The sequence below is a fragment of the Anarrhichthys ocellatus genome, unplaced genomic scaffold (assembly GCF_004355925.1).
Source record: "Anarrhichthys ocellatus isolate YVR2014 unplaced genomic scaffold, GSC_Weel_1.0 scaffold1, whole genome shotgun sequence".
In the NCBI taxonomy this organism is placed as follows: Eukaryota; Metazoa; Chordata; class Actinopteri; order Perciformes; family Anarhichadidae; genus Anarrhichthys; species Anarrhichthys ocellatus.
Window position 1 is genome coordinate 16,967,938 of NW_022280031.1, and position 16,597 is coordinate 16,984,534.

A 16,597-nucleotide genomic window follows, 5' to 3' on the forward strand; every position below is an offset into this window, starting at 1 on the left:
CTCTCTCTCTCTCTCTCTCTCTCGCTCTCTCTCTCTCTCTCCCTCCCAGTAAAGGGCGAGCGAGCAGCATCAGCTCTGTCGGGTCCGAGCCGTCGCCCGCCCTCTCTGTGCTCTCATTGGACGCCCTGGTTGCCCCGGACACGCCCATCCAGTTTGACATCATATCCCCCGTCAGCGAGGAGAACTCAGGACAGAGCAAGACGGCAGCACAGTCCGGCAGGTGTGTGTGTGTGTGTGTGTGTGTGTGTGTGTGAGAGACACGGATGCTAAAGCTACCTCATGTCTCTTATTTTCGACATAAGCGTCAGTTCACAGATTTAGTTTTATATTGAAATATTTAAGAAGAAGTTTTCCTTTGGAAAATTTCCAGAAATGTACTGACCCGATCAAAGTATCACTATTTGTGTGAGTGAGAGTTTGTATTTGGGGTAGAAAGCTTGTGTTCTGTCTAGTAATGTAGCAGCTGTTGGTTGGTGTTCAATACTGTGTGTGTGTGTGTGTGTGTGTGTGTGTCCGTGTCCGTGTCCGTCCACAGAAGGAGTAATCCATTTGGAGAGTCAGGAGACGGCACATCAGAAGACAGTGAAGGTACCGTCCGTCCGTCTGGCTCTTATATTTATTTATATTAAATTTGAAAACCAATTTCCATGATTTCTCTTGCAGTCAGTTTCAATGTTGTCACTACTTTTATTAATGACTGTCAGAGTAAGTGTGATTGCCTACTCTTGTGGGATGAACCTTAGTTGGCTCACTGCTGCCCCCTTGTGGACAGGGGATGAAAACATCCACTTTAACTATAGTTGGCGGTAGTATTAGGTGTTATTCCTCTCATCGCCACAGGGGCAGAACAGACAATGTCTCACCTAAAAACATACCTGGACAAACATTACAAACGTGAGAATTATGATCTATCAGAAGTGTTTTGGTTTCATTAGACCGCTTCAGACTTCGGTATACATTTTTATCGCCCAGACTCGATCCTCCACCAGCTCTTCATCGTTCGCTTCCTGGGCTCCATGGAGGTGAGGACCGCCGAGTCAGCGGAAGTCATCCCTGAGACCATGAGGCAGATCCTGGCAGCCAGAGCCATCCACAACATCTTCAGGATGACAGAGTCGCACCTGCTGGTCACCTGCGACTGCCTCAAGTAAGATTCACGTATCATTGAGAGACAAAAGTCACAAGAGGAACCTTAAATAACCCAAATACACCGTCGTACTATGTAGATGAAAAAATGACTTTAAATGTGAAATTAAAACATAAATATGGCGTCTGCATACTGGGAAATCTTTTTCTACAAAAAGGCTGGTTTATCATTGAGATCAAGCAGGACAGAATTCACTATAACATTATGGAGACGTTATTAATGAACACATTTTTGTAAAGTCTCTGTTCAATAAAAGGTCTTTGATTTCAATGTTTTTTTTCGTTTCAGACTCATTGATCCTCAGACACAAGTCACTCGACTCAGGGTGAGATGATCTCTGCTCACGTCTTCTGCTCAGGAAGCTTTAGTCTCCGTCTATTGATGCGTCCCCTCTTTCCTTCCCTCGTGTCCTCCTCTCCTCTCTCCTCCTGTAGTTCCCTCTCATCAGCGTGGTTCGGTGTTCGTCCCATCAGGACAACAAGAGGCTGTTTGGGTTCGTCCTGCAGTCGGCGGACGGGCCGGCTGACAGCCGAGCCGTCGGCTACATCTTCGAGTCCAACAACGACGGAGAGAAGGTTGTTCCGTGTATATCTCTTCGTTAGTCTCACTGTCCACAAACTGTCTGTCTGTCTGACCACCCCCCATGTGTCTTCTTCACGTGTTTCAGATCTGCGACAGCGTCGGCCTAGCCAAGCAGATAGCCTTCCACTCCGAGATGGTGAGACGGGTTGATAACTTTAACTCAGTGTTTTAGAGCCGGTGTCTTCGGGTGAATTTATTCTGGTTGTCTCGTTGTTGTGTAGGACCGGAAGGCCGTGGAGAAGAGGAAGGAGCACGACAAGGCTAAAGAGAAACAGCAGGAGGAGCTCAGCAAACAGAAGCAGATAGAGAAGGTGATCTTTAACATTTAACTCCTCACTCGTCCCCTGTACTGAAACCAGGCGGCAACCTTCGGTTCTGCTGAGTGAAGCCGATGAGGAAGAATCTTAAAACTTGCATTCTCTCTACTGACCAGCAGAGGGCGACTCCTGACAGACTTCAGATTGTATAGAAGTCTATGAAAAAATGACGACTTCTCACTTGAATTTATTCCCTCAGTAAACATTGTAAACATGAGTTTATGGTCAAGTGGTTAGGAAAAGACATTACGGTCGTAGTGTGCCAAAAAATACCAGGATGTCCGACTACATCCCGTCCATTTTGCTGCATGCAAACCAGCATGCTTCTGGCTGTTCTGACCCACAATCCTTTGGGTCAGAGAGAGACAGCAGTCCGACGAGTTTATTGACAGAAGCCGACGGGTAAATCAGCAAAAGGGTCAAAGCTCAAGGAGCAATGTTGTGACTTGTTTGCATTCTGCTTTCAACAGGTCGTACTTTATAAGGGCAGCGACAGGAAGTACTGCAAGTCAAATAGTTGGAGGGTGCAGCTGTAGTTTCTTTTTACTCTTAGCTAATACATTAGGTGACCTTTAACCCCAGCCCAGTGTGCTTTAGATATATTTAGGTTTTATCGTAGAAGCAGATTTTGCTGATGAATCCTTATAATCTTTACCTGAAATAATCAAGAGTTCCAACTAACAATTATTCATTTGAAAAATAACACAATTTGCGTCTTGAAATGTCTGAAACCCAAAGATAACATTTCTTCAGTTTAGTTTATCAGTTTTAATTATAATCTAAATACATTTGATAACTTTAGTTACTTTGCATATTGAGATATAAATCATTAAATTATAGATTAAACTACCCGGCAGTATATAAAGTAATTAAAATGAGCTCCACCAGCTGCAACATTAAAGTGATGAACACATAATGATTTAATAATTATAATCAAGTAATATTAGATATTTCAACATATTTAACTTGGTCGTTTTTTCTCCAGGATCTGGAGGAGCAGAGCCGCTTGATCGCCGCCTCGAGTCGCCCCCCCAACCAACCCGCTGCCGACGGACAATTCCTGGTGCTCAGCAACAGCCAATCGGAGGACAGCGATGCCGGGGAGGAGGGCAAGAAGAACGGCGAGTCTGAAGCCTGACGAAGCCATGTTTTACCAGCTCAGGAGTCAGAGGATGGGGAACAACAAACGCCCGCCCGGGCTGCCTGCGACTGAAAAACATGCGCTCCTTCTCTGGCTGGAGGATAAACTAAAGGCACCCTCACTATAAGAGGAGGAGGAGGAAGAAGAAAAAGAGGAGGGCAGTATGAGTGGAAATGTCTCGTCAGACTTTTGTTTTTATTCTGTGTGTAAAAAAAAAAAAGAAACGCTTTTTATACCGGCTCTCCAGAAAAGGACGCACGTATAGATTTAACCTGCAAGTTACTGTTTGTTTAATGTATAGAAAAAGTTAAAGCAATGACGGAGGAGTTAAAGAGCAACATGTGCAGATTAATGAGCGAGGATCAGACGGAGACAAACGTCAGAGTGAGACAGTTCGGAGGTGAAGGTTTCCCCGAGATTACAGAACAAAAAGACGAAGGCCGAAGAGGCGAGTCTTATTTTGAAGAGTACTTCCTGTTCTTCCTGACCATTTAAAAAAAGAAGCATCCTGCAGTGTTGCATTCCTTTAAAAAGCATCTTTCCCTCCAGACAGTCACTGGTTTTCACTCGTTCTTGTAAAATCTTTAAACGAGACGTCGATCAATCTGAACAGAAAATATATCTGCAGCTATTTTAAATGATCGATCAGTCGTGGTTCCAGCTTCTTAAGTGAGAATCTGTGCGTACTTTTGACTGTTTCAGTAAGTTAATCATCATCATGACCACATCAGAGTGATGAAGCGTGAAATCTCCGTTCATCAGGGATCAACACTCTGAGTCTCTGACAGCTGATTTTCATAGTTCATCAATAGTTTATTAAGAAGAACCGAAGGCAGCGGGTCAATTACACATATCATCCGGTCAGGATCTGGTGGATTTGCAGGTTAAAAATGATTTATATTCCATGTAAAACAAAATAAAACATAGAAAATGTTCAGATCCACAAAGCGTGCTCGTGTCAAACTAAATATCTTAAAGTTAAAACACTCAAAGATTTACAATTGATTAACACACTTACTGTTTGTTGTTACAGTTGTTTATTGAAGACAAAATTATCGGTTCTTTTAAAAACAAATATATGAACCACTGAAATATCCAGCAGCATTCAGCATATCATAGTGGATCAAATCCTCCAAAGCAAATCATAACTTTATGTCTCAGAATTCACCTTTTCTGTGTTTGTTGGGGGAATTGTCGGAAATTCGTTTTGTCCAGCGTCCCGCGTGCGTGCGTGCGTGCGTGCGTGCGTGCGTGCGTGCGTGCGTGTCGGGACGAAGCCAACATGGCCGCCACAGGAAACCTGGATGTTGTGAAACCACAGAATTGAAAAAATCTGATAATGAAAATTTTTTCATATTAAGATTATTTTTCTTTTCACATATCTGTAAGTTCTGCCTCCGACAAAATGAATAGACGCATGAAAGTATTGCTCATTAATAATAATAATCTTGTATTATATCATATCGTTAAGATAAACAACAAAAGCACAAATCTGATCAAATGACCTCACTTCGGCCTTATTTGTCGACAGTTCTCTATTTTAAAAACTGAAACAAGACTTTTCTGATTCGCTGGTTGAAGAAAATTAACATTTTTAACACTTAACCAAATAATCAGCGTGTTTCTCCTGAATATTTATCTGTGCTTTTACAAAAGAAAAAGTTTGTGTCATTTGTTTGGGATTGCTTTCTGTTCACAGATTTTATTCATTAATCTTGTATCAGGGGTCAGAGGTCACAGCCTCCTGTGGTGGACGATGAAGAGGATGTTTCTGAAAAGCCTAAATCAACATTTACTGATGACGTTTATTTTGGGAGGATGTGTTCTCGCTGTAAACAGGTGAAGACCTCGTGTTGAAGAAGCTGCACTTTACTGACGCAGGAATAAACGGGAACGATGTTGAACTGTAAATATGATTCAGTGATAATTGTTTGTGTCACAAATGATAACTAAAAAAAGGCTTTTCAGTGATAAATAAAAAGCACTAACTCCACCTGCCTGAGTCCGTCTGTTTTTAGATCAAGCGAACCTGTTGGTGGTTAGCATCTTGTCCTAACTACTATGATTATAGTAAAATGATGCCTTTTTGTAATTAGAGAATTTAAAGTAAATTAATGAAATTAGTAATATATATACAGTTGTGTGAAAAAGTGTTTGCCCCCTTCCTGATTTCTTATTTTATATTTGTCACACTTAAATGTTTCTAATCATCAAACAAATTTAAATATTAGACAAAGATAACACAAAATGAAGGTTTTTATTATTAAGGGGGAAAAAAATCCAAACCTACATGGCCCTGTGTGAAAAGTGATTGCCCCCTAAACCTAATAACTGGTTGGGCCACCCTTAGCAGCAACAACTGCAATCAAGCGTTTGCGATAACTGGCAATGAGTCTTTTAAAGCGCTGTAGAGGAATTTTGGCCCACTCATCTTTGCAGAATTGTTGTAATTCAGCCACATTGGAGGGTTTTCGAGCATGAACCGCCTTTTTAAGGTCATGCCACATCATCTCAATCGGATTCAGGTCGGGACTTTGACTAGGCCACTCCAAAGTCTTCATTTTGTTTTTCTTAAGCCATTCAGAGGTGGACTTGCTGGTGTGTTTTGGATCATTGTCCTGCTGCAGAACCCAAGTGCGCTTCAGCTTGAGGTCACGAACAGATGGCCGGACATTCTCCTTCAGGATTTTTTGGTAGACAGCAGAATTCATGGTTCCATTTACCACAGCAAGTCTTCCAGGTCCTGAAGCAGCAAAACAGCCCCAGACCATCACACTACCACCACCATATTTTACTGTTGGTATGATGTTCCTTTTCTGAAATGCCGTGTTACTGTTACGCCAGATGTAATGGGACATACACCTTCCAAAAAGTTCAACTTTTGTCTCGTCAGTCCACAGAGTATTTTCCCAAAAGTCTTGGGGATCATCAAGATGTTTTCTGGCAAAACTGATACGAGCCTTTATGTTCTTTTTGCTCAGCAGTGGTTTTCGTCTTGGAACTCTGCCATGCAGGCCATTTTTGCCCAGTCTCTTTCTTATGGTGGAGTCATGAACACTGACCTTAATTGAGGCAAGTGAGGCCTGCAGTTCTTTGGATGTTGTTCTGGGGTCTTTTGTGACCTCTTGGATGAGTCGTCGCTGCGCTCTTGGGGTAATTTTGGTCGGCCGGCCACTCCTGGGAAGGTTCACCACTGTTCCATGTTTTCACCATTTGTGGATAATGGCTCTCACTGTAGTTCGCTGGAGTCCCAAAGCTTTAGAAATGGCTTTGTAACCTTTTCCAGACTGATAGATCTCAATTACTTTGTTTCTCATTTGTTCCTGAATTTCTTTGGATCGCAGCATGATGTCTAGCTTTTGAGGATCTTTTGGTCTACCTCATTTTGTCAGGCAGGTCCTATTTAAGTGATTTCTTGATTGAGAACAGGTGTGGCAGTAATCAGGCCTGGGTGTGGCTAGAGAAATTGAACTCAGCTTTCCAAAGATGTGATAAACCACAGTTAATTTATGTTTTAACAGGGGGGGGCAATCACTTTTTCACACAGGGCCATGTAGGTTTGGATTTTTTTTCCCCTTAATAATAAAAACCTTAATTTAAAAACTGCATTTTGTGTTTACTTGTGTTATCTTTGTGTAATATTTAACTTTGTTTGATGATCTGAAACATTTAAGCGTGACAAACATGCAAAAAAATAAGAAATCAGGAAGGGGGCAAACACTTTTTCACACAACTGTATATATATATATATATATAAAAAGAATATGAAAATACAGATATTTCAACCAGTTATCCATCACTCTTAGCTAAATAAGTTCACACTCAACACAGCTGACTCAACATGAAGATGTACGAGTTAATTCTAAATTCGTTGACATTGTTTCCATTTCTCAAAAAGCAGCAACAGATGTGCAGTTCATTCAGAACGTATCCAGAGCACTTAACATTTTGTAATGTAGCAGCTGGATGCTAAAGTCATTTAAATTAATGTTCCCCACGTATAGATCTACATTAGATACTCAATGACAAAGTGAAAACAGGATTTTATTTTAATCTTTGGCAAATGTACTAAAGAGAAGAAACTGAAATATCACACGCAGGTATCGAGTCTTCTTCTGTATGAAGCTTTGCACATCTGGATTTTGGGATTTTCTTAGGATAATCTAGATCACAACTTCTCCCCTCCTCGTTTCCTTCCCTAACCCTAAAACCTGCAGCTGCTGTGTGTCCACAGATAAACCTATACTTGGATTTCCTGCCGGTCTTCTCTGCAGATCTCCGTCAGGTTCTTCACATCTCTCCAGAGATGTTGGATGAGTCTCACGTCCCGGTTCTTGCTGGTTTTCCCTCGAGGACGATCACACAGTCGTCCCCTATAAGCCGATCATGCGCTGTGTTGGCTGTGTGTTGAGGATCGTGGTCCCGTATAGTCTTCTCGCACTCTTTAGGTGATTCTGTACTCCAAGCAGCTTTCATGTGTCTGTCACTGAGGAGGGGCTTCAGACATAAAGGCCTGATGGGTGATCGATGGTTGTCCTTCTGGAGGTTTCTCCCTCTTATGAAGGCCCTTCTCCCCCATGAACACTGCTCAGTTTTGGCTTGTTGTTCCAAAGCTTCTCTCTCATTTCAGAATCGTGGAGGCCACTGAGCTCTTTCAAAGCAGCAGACATGTTTCTGCAGCCTTCCTCAGATCTGTGTCTCCACACGATCCTGTTCTCTGAGCTTCCTCTGATGTGCATTGTCAGCTGTGTGTGTGTGTGTGTGTCTTTCCAAATCATGTCCAATCAGTTGAATTATTGACCACAGGTGGTCTCTAATCAACAAGAAACACCTGAGATCAATTTAAAGTGTCTGAAGAGTTTTTTCTTAATCCTGCAAAAATGAAAATCTTGTTTCCACTTTGTTATTGTGGAGTATTGAGTGGTGAAAATAATGTATTCAGAAGATTTTATCATAAAGCTGCAACATAAAGAAATATGAATGCTTTCTGACTGTGATGCATCTTGTAAATCAGAGGTAATATGATCATTTAAATTCTAGTAAAAACTGGCCACCAAAGCAACTTCATTTTAGAATATATATGAGCAAAATAACCCCCAAAGAAGAAAGAAATATATAGATTTTTATAAAGACTGAAAATTGAAAAGCCCAAAATGTGACAGAAATATCTGAACTGATTACCCAGAAAGCATCAAATAACTGCTGAAAATATATAGTTGATTTAAATATATCTTTATTTCAAGTGTAAAATCACTAATGACAGCAAACATGAACTGAATATCAACATCTGTGGAAAAATAATCATCAAACCAATGAAAATATGAACAAAATCAGTGCGTGAAGATAATCCACCTGAAACAATAGTTCTGAACATCACCAGAGACTTCTGATACACAAAATAAAATAGAGTTTAGGACGCTTTTAAAGCTTTGACTTCTGCAGTGTTGTTTTATGAATCTATGTTTGTACAGAATTTATATAATCAATACATTATCGTGATGTTTGTTCTATCAACCGTCTGGTTTCACCATAAATATATAAAACAACAGAAATACATTAACTCCAGTCTTGTGAAGTTAAAATATAAAGTGAGCAGGACATGTAGGAATACTTTTATAGGCTTTGCACACCGCTCACTGCAGTGTAACAGCAGTCTGAGGCAACACAATTCAAATAGAAAGTATGAAAATACCTTTATATACTCAACATTCCCCGTGTTTTATATGTTGTTCTGACCTGAATGTGGCTCAAACTCTACATTGTGAGTGTTTTTACGAATCTACAGGAAGTGAACACGCTGTCTTTTTAATTCAGAGGGATCCTTCATGGTCCTCCTGGATTCACCGGCTCGGCTCAGTCCACCAGACCGCCTGACTCAATAGGAAACAAGGTACGCCCGGAGCTCGTTCACATCAGAGTCCTCCGTTTCAAGATCTGGTCTGAGAGCCAGTCCAGACCCTCGACCAGACCCGTCCCGCTGACGGCACAGGAGGCCTGGACGAACCACTGCACGGACACACAGAGTAGTTTACAATCAATGATTGAATAATAACTCACTGTGTCCTGTAGTTCAGTCTAAAAAAACTGTTTAGACTTAGTTTAGTGTTTGCAAAACCTATTTCTGGGGACCGTTGTGACCCAATTAACAACAGGTGAGTTCGTAAATGAGCGTTCCTGACCATTTCCACATCACCTCATATCATCTTCAATAGTTAAACTAACCATTTCAAAGATATACGTTAGATAATTCACAACTTTGTTTCACCCATACCCTGCTTTATGTTCTGAACATCATGATGTATTGAAGAAGACTTGAAACTAGAGATTGAGACCATGAACTCATGTTTACAATGTTTACTGAGGTAATAAATCAAGAGACAAGTAGAGTCATTTTCTCATTGACTGCTATGCGACCAGAGGAGTCGCCCCCTGGGGGACAGTAGAGAGAATGCAGGTTTTAAGACACTTTCGCATCGGCTTCACTCGGCAGAACCGGAGTTTGCCGCCTGATAGGGTTACGCTCCACCACAACATTGCATTGTGGGATTGGGTACATATACATGCCACGGACACCTACCGGCTGTGAGACTCCTGATAGGCCCAGAGCCTCTGTGATGTCACTGACGGACATGGCTCTGGGCAAATCCTGTTTGTTGGCAAACACCAGTAAGGCCACGCCCCTCAGCTCGTCCTCCTCCAACTGCGACACGAAAACAATACAAAAAATATGTTCAGACATTTAACCAATCAGTGACATCTTGTGTACTACAGTCGCAGTACTGTTGGTACTACAACTGCTGCTTTAATCAGACGGCTGTGAACTAATCACCATCCTGTGAAGCTCTTCAGCAGCTTCTTTAATCCTCTCGGGGTCGTTGCTGTCGACCACAAATATCAGACCCTGAAGACGAAACAGACGGACGGACAGAATCAATACAAATGCTTCATTAAAATACTTTTAGTGAGTCTGTCATAATAGTAGAAGTTGTAGCAGTAGTAGTAGTAGTAGTATTAGTAGTAGCAGTAGTAGTGGTAGTAGTAGTAGTACCTGTGTGTTAGTGAAGTAATGTCTCCACAGAGGTCTGATGATTGTCTGACCACCAACATCCCAAACTGTGAAACTGATGTTCTTGTACTCCACTGTCTCCACATTAAAACCTGCACACACACACACACACACACACACACACACACACACACACACACACTTTATGTTATGGTTTTGTTTTGTGTTATTTTATATTTTCATTAAGCGTGTGCTTTAATGTAAACACTGACCAATAGTTGGGATGGTGGTGACGACCTCGGCCAGCTTCAGTCTGTACAGCAGAGTGGTTTTACCTGCTGCATCCAGACCCACTGCAGCAACACACGCACACGCACACACACACGCACACACACACACACACACACACACACACACACAGAAACGGACAAAATGTCAGAAAACAGTGAAAAATGCTTACAAAACTTTCTTAATGTTTTGCTTTGTCTGACAAACTGTCAAAACTAAAAAAATAGTAAGTGTACAAAGATCCGTTCAGAACAGTTTTGGAGGTACTGAAGTATTCAGAGCCTTTCCTTACTGTAAGTAAAAAATGCAGTATAAAAATACTACATAACAAGTAAGTCACCTCACTCAAAGAGCACAAGTATTATTTGGTGGAACTAATTTAATTTAAATATACCGTTGGGTAGTTTATTATATATATTTTATTTTATTACTTATTTGTTGTGTTTTATAAACTCATATCATTTGTACATGAAAGTCTTAATATGTTAAGTGTAATGTCAATTATAATGGTGGAGGAAGTATTCAGATCCTTTACTTCATGAAAAGTACTAATACCACACTCTGAAAATACTCTGTTTCTAGTAAAGGTGAAGCATTGAAAATGTTTGTTGTCTTAAATATATTCAGGAAAATATAATGAAACTAAAGGTGTTTGCATGAAAAAAAGGCGATGTATGGTGATGAATAGTTTAGATTAATCGACTAATCATTAACAAAACACCATATTTTATTAACTCATCATGTCTGGTGTGTAAAAAAAATAAACAAATAAAGTAACTGAAGCTGTTAAATAATTGTACATATCACGTCAGGCACAAACGAGGACACAACGCAATACACGGGAGCTGATAACAAGAGAAAAGTACATAAATATATAAATAATAAGGGAATAAAATAAAACAACGCACACAAGAAACAATAAATATAAAAAATAAGCCGAAAATTAAGAATAATATTAAGAATAATAAAATTATATAAAAATAATTGAACATTTTAATATAAATAAATAAGATCAGACAAAACGGCAATTAATTTGACATCAGGCTGTTTTTGTAATATTATAAGAACATATTGGTTATTTATTTTTTGTAAGGGCAAGAAAAAGGTACAACTACCTCCACTATAATAATAATAATAATAATAATCTCACCCATTAAAATCCTGACAGGTGTCTTGGAGATGAACCTGGAGAAGATGTGTGAGATGATGACGCCCATTGTTAGAAAGTTTCAACCAGCTCGTTGTGTCTCTGTCGGTGTTTGTGTCTGTGAGAGTGTGTGTGTCTTGTTTTATAGAGCAGCGGTGTGTGTGTGTGTGTGTGTGTGTTATCCACGGTGTCATCCCGGCTGCTGTCAGCGCGGTACACGCTGGCAGCGGCTGCAACACAGCTGTTATGAGAACACATCGGGAAACCACTACTTCCGCTCACAGGCGCGCCTTCAAAATAAAGCTTGTTGAATCTCCTCTGACGTGAGCCACACTGGTTTCACTGGGTGACATGTTCCTTCATTATTAACACACACACACACACACTCACACACACACACTGTAGTATATTTCTGACTCAATCCCACATACAAATGTGGATTCATCCGCAGCTGAAAATAGTCCCCAACAAATGCACTATTTCTTTCTGTTTGATTGACGTTTATTAAAAACCACAGTGACCAGCTGTTTTAAGAAAATACTGAGCACTTAAAAAAGAAATGAATCTATTTCTGCATGTTTTCTTTTTTAATGATTTAGGTCTTCAGTAGGAACAGACAGAATATAATAACACCAGACTTATGCTTTAAGTGCCGTGTTGTACAAAGTTAGTCAGTGTAATAATTAAGAATGTAGTTAAATAAATGGTTTACAGATACTACACAACATACGCTATGCATCATATAAAATACTCCACGTGCATCACTGTACTACATAGTAAACTATAATTAAATCAATTACTTTTACGTTCCCCCCTTTTTTTCTATACTGCTCTATGAATAATGAAACATATTATCCCCAAATTGGGTAAAAACTAACAAATTAAAGAAAGTAATAGGTTGATAAGATCAGATATAGATGCAATTTAATAGCATTGATAAGAATTATAGAAAAAAACAACTAAAGAAGAGTTGCTGCCTTTATGTCAGAGTCAGTTTTCCTCGAAGTAAATACTGAGTTTAGTTTTGGTCTGAAACAGTGTTGAACTATTGTTTGAGTTTTATTTTGAAAGCATGACTGTGGTTCCTGCAGCACAGCAGGAAGTGTTGCTCTAACTCTTCTTCTTGTTGTTGTTGGCAGAACTGACGCAGTCTGTGTTCACATGTCTCAGTGGGCAGGATCATCTTTGTCAACAAGTTCCCTCCTGAGATCCATTATTATTAATATTAGTATTCCTTTAAATTGTATTATATAAGTAATAACCTTCATGATTGTATCTTATCTCATATGTTTTGTCATGTGTGATGATTTTTGCCTTTGATTCTTCTCCTGTCGCATGAAATGTGCTGTATAGATAAACTTGACTTGTCAGCATTTGTTTTATTGTCGTAACTTCTCGTGCTGGGAGCAAAAGAGGAAGTGCTGTGACGTCATTATCCAGGTGGCTTGTCAGTTTGTTTCCTGTTTCCAGACGAAGGTCAACAATGGTTTATTTTAACCATGCCGATGGTCTTGCCCCAAAACTCGAAATGAGTAATTTTTGTGAATAACCACATTGTAAATTAAATGTTTGACATTTCTGATCCAGATTAATTTATAAAGCACATTTAAAAACAAGACAATAAACACACAAAGACCTGGTTAATAGACAAAGGACCATAAAATAATAAAACAAACAAGTCAACTCTTATACTGAAGTAAAAACCAGAGGAATAAAACTGTATTTATAAACAGACAGTGTTCGGACAGTTTGGGGAACACGCTTTCTTGCAGAGAGTTAGATGACAAGATTGACACCACTCTCCTGTTTGTCCGGCAAAGATGAAGCAGCTTGTTAGCTTAGCTTAGCACAAAGACTGGAAACAGAGGGGAACAGCTAGCCTCGCTGTGTCCAACCTCACAAAAACAGATCATCACCTCAACAACAGTTTAAATCTCTTTTTAGTACAACAACTGTAAAACAAACCAACAGTAACTGGTCAATAAATAGTTGGATACAGACTCTTGACCGTAGCTGTGCCAAATTTATTAATTTTTTAAAACTTTTTTTTGTTGTATGAAGGCCGCTGACACATGATGTCGTCCTGCTGATTCGTTGCGCATCACAGCAACAAACTACATGTTTCGTGGTTTACTTTTGGAAGACTTGTTGAATCTTAAATTCCAGTTTCAGCAAACTCTAGCTTTAATAAGTCAGCTGTTATCATGACGACATGGTGCATATTCCTAAACAAATGTGTGTTTAATCAGATTATCACACACTTTGTCCCGGCCGATGCAAAACGCTCGATCCACCTGTGAAATGATGCTTTTTAAGGAACCGAGAGACTGAGACTTATTGACACAGCGAGTTGTTAATATACTGTTAACCTTAGTTCTGGTTAGCAGCGGTTTGTATATTGTGTGTGGTGTCTGTCAGTGAAAAGAGAAGTACATACACACACAGCGCCAACGAAACCATCTCAAACCTCCACAACAAAGTGTCTGCAAGTTTTATCATTTTATATTTTCTGCACAATTAATTTTGCATCATGAAAGTCTAAAAGCTGTTTCAAAGCCCTCTCAACACCACAAGGACTAAAGAAAACACGGAATCCTTGTGTTTTATTATACATTGAGATCTTTATACTCAAACTCACAGAGAGGAACTACAGAGGACATGACACCTGTCACACAGACTGTGGTGTGTTTGTGGTTCAGGGAAATCACAGCAGAGCGAGACATCATCACGTGGTCCGTCATTCTGGACGAGCTGGTTTCCTCCATGTAGATTGTGCAATACTCCATGAAGCCGTCTATTGCAAAACCTTGTCTGGTTTACTGGCGGATCGTTTTATGTTTGTTTTGTTTGTTCAGTTTATCAGAATCATTCAAATTCACCAAACTAGAAAATATGTGGAGGGGGATGAAAAAGTGTTATCTGTAAAGTAAAGTTAAAGTCAGACAAATGTAGTGGAGTACAAAGTATAATATTTGGGATTCAGTGGCATAAAGTAGTTCCATGCAATTAAAATACTCAAGAAATACTTTCAATTTAAACTTAAGTACAGCACTTGAGTACTTAGTTACATTCCATTCCTGTATTTTTTAAAGATCTAGTCCCCACTAACTCTGTTGTAAGTTAACTACCAACACAAATGATACTTCAGCTTCTTCATAATAAAAGCATTCAGCGAAACACAGCAGCACTTTTACTGTGAAGCAGCCAGCGGCTTCACAGAACATAATGTGGAGGGTCTGAAGGGTCAAAGCCCAACCACAGCCGGTGGTATTGATCGGTATTGATAAGTCATTAGATCAATATACTCCTCTCCTACATGCAGTAGAGGGAGAAGTACTCAGATCTTAAAAGATATAAAATAACTATTTTTTGGCCTATTTCAGAATAAAATATATATTTATTAGTGCTGGGCAAGTTAACGCGTTAATTTCGCGTTAACGCATTCATTAATTAACGCCGACAATTATTTTATCGTGCATTAATGCATTTAAATTTTTTATTTTTATTTTTTTTTTCATTGAAAGACAAGAGACAATACATAGACATAACAAGAGGATGACATGAACAGTGGGATAAAAGACAGCAAACATCCTGTAGTCAGTTGTGTGTGTGTGTGTGTGTGTGTGTGTGTGTGTGTGTGCGCGCATGTTACATGTTAGTGCACCTATATGCTGAAATTCACGGTAAACGCATTTAAACGGCACAGATCGGGAGCGAGCGAAGGACTTTGAAAGTTAGCGGAAAGATTAATGTGAGACATCTTGTTTCTTCAGACAAACATCCGGTTTTCAGAATAAGATGCCAACAAAGTATGAATATGAATTCTATTCACATTAAGTATAAAACATGCTACCTGCATCTCGTGAACCAAATGTTATTGCACTTTTGTTCATATAGCAGTACTTTTAAAATAAAAGTGCGCAATACACTACTTTTGAATTCATTATTGAACTTTGCCATAACAATGCGATTAATCGCGATTAAATATCTTAATCGTTGCCCAGCACTAATATTTATACACAGTAATTTGATTGGATAATCTGATAATCCAATATTTTTTATTATTAGATTACAATATGATAACAATAATACAATATGAATAAATACATATTACATTTAAATAATGTTTAAAATAAATGTATTATTATTATTGATGCATTCGACTGCATTGTTTATTTCTGTAATGTTGCAGCTGGTAAAGGACATTTTAATAACTTTATATATTATATAATTATATAATATTAATACATAATTTATTTGTTTATCATATTTTGTATTAATAATCAGAATTTGCTTAGTAACTAAAGTTATCAAAGAAATGTTGTGTAGTATTAAACACCACAAAGTTGTACTTAAGTACAGAAGTTGAGTACATCTAAATGAGAGATGAGCTCAGCAACAGAGGGAGAGAAGAGGACAGCGGACTGAACTAAAGGGGAGTTTCTGTCTGCAGAAATGAAACTCAGCTCTGAACCAGGAAATGAAAGTGTTTGAGCTGCAGCTCGTTCCAAAGGGGACGACACACACATATAAGGCACACATCCTCACAGCGAGGACACAGAGACGCTTCACTGCAGACACTCTGGTCAGCCGGCCCGAGGATGAGGATGAAGACGAAGAGCATGCCGCGTTACGTTGTGATGGCGGTGATGTCAGCTTTGGCTGTCACAGCTACGACATGGCCAACAAAAGGTACCAACACACACATGCACACACTTTGGTTTTTTAATGACTTTTGGGGACATTACATTGATTTACAATTATTTCCTGGAGACTTACCAGAACCAGACTAAAACACTTACACTCACCTTAAGCCAAGTCTTCACCCTAAAATGTGATGAATTATGTAATAAGGATATGGATAAGGATGTGCATTTTGTCCCCATAAGAAAGGTAAGTCCCCACAATGTGACAATGTAAACAGATTAATGTCCTCACAAGATGGGTAAAACACACACACACACACACA

The 16,597-nt window shown here is 39.4% G+C and overlaps 3 protein-coding genes across 3 annotated transcripts in view; 1 reads left to right on the forward strand and 2 right to left on the reverse strand.

The window, feature by feature from the left end:
• appl1 (adaptor protein, phosphotyrosine interaction, PH domain and leucine zipper containing 1) overlaps window positions 1–5,180 on the forward strand; it is a 13,116-nt gene extending 7,936 nt beyond the window's left edge. Inside the window, exons 15-22 of the mRNA XM_031852081.1 lie at window positions 50–220; window positions 536–588; window positions 973–1,147; window positions 1,436–1,472; window positions 1,582–1,722; window positions 1,815–1,865; window positions 1,951–2,040; window positions 3,032–5,180. Coding sequence (XP_031707941.1) covers window positions 50–220; window positions 536–588; window positions 973–1,147; window positions 1,436–1,472; window positions 1,582–1,722; window positions 1,815–1,865; window positions 1,951–2,040; window positions 3,032–3,184 — 871 coding nt within the window. The 3' untranslated portion in view covers window positions 3,185–5,180. The remainder of the gene's footprint in view (window positions 1–49; window positions 221–535; window positions 589–972; window positions 1,148–1,435; window positions 1,473–1,581; window positions 1,723–1,814; window positions 1,866–1,950; window positions 2,041–3,031) is intronic.
• A 2,753-nt stretch (window positions 5,181–7,933) lies between these two features.
• dennd6a (DENN/MADD domain containing 6A) overlaps window positions 7,934–16,597 on the reverse strand; it is a 35,246-nt gene continuing 26,582 nt past the window's right edge. Inside the window, exon 20 of the transcript XR_004212676.1 lies at window positions 7,934–7,952. The gene's annotated coding sequence lies outside the window, so the exon portion shown is untranslated. The remainder of the gene's footprint in view (window positions 7,953–16,597) is intronic.
• Window positions 8,645–11,792, reverse strand: LOC116381772 (ADP-ribosylation factor 4). The gene is made up of 6 exons (XM_031844188.1): window positions 11,632–11,792; window positions 10,466–10,546; window positions 10,236–10,345; window positions 10,017–10,088; window positions 9,765–9,887; window positions 8,645–9,193 (listed from the first exon to the last, which is right to left on the reverse strand). Exons 1-6 carry the CDS (start codon window positions 11,696–11,698, stop codon window positions 9,095–9,097), a joined length of 552 nt encoding a protein of 183 aa, XP_031700048.1. The 5' UTR covers window positions 11,699–11,792; the 3' UTR covers window positions 8,645–9,094.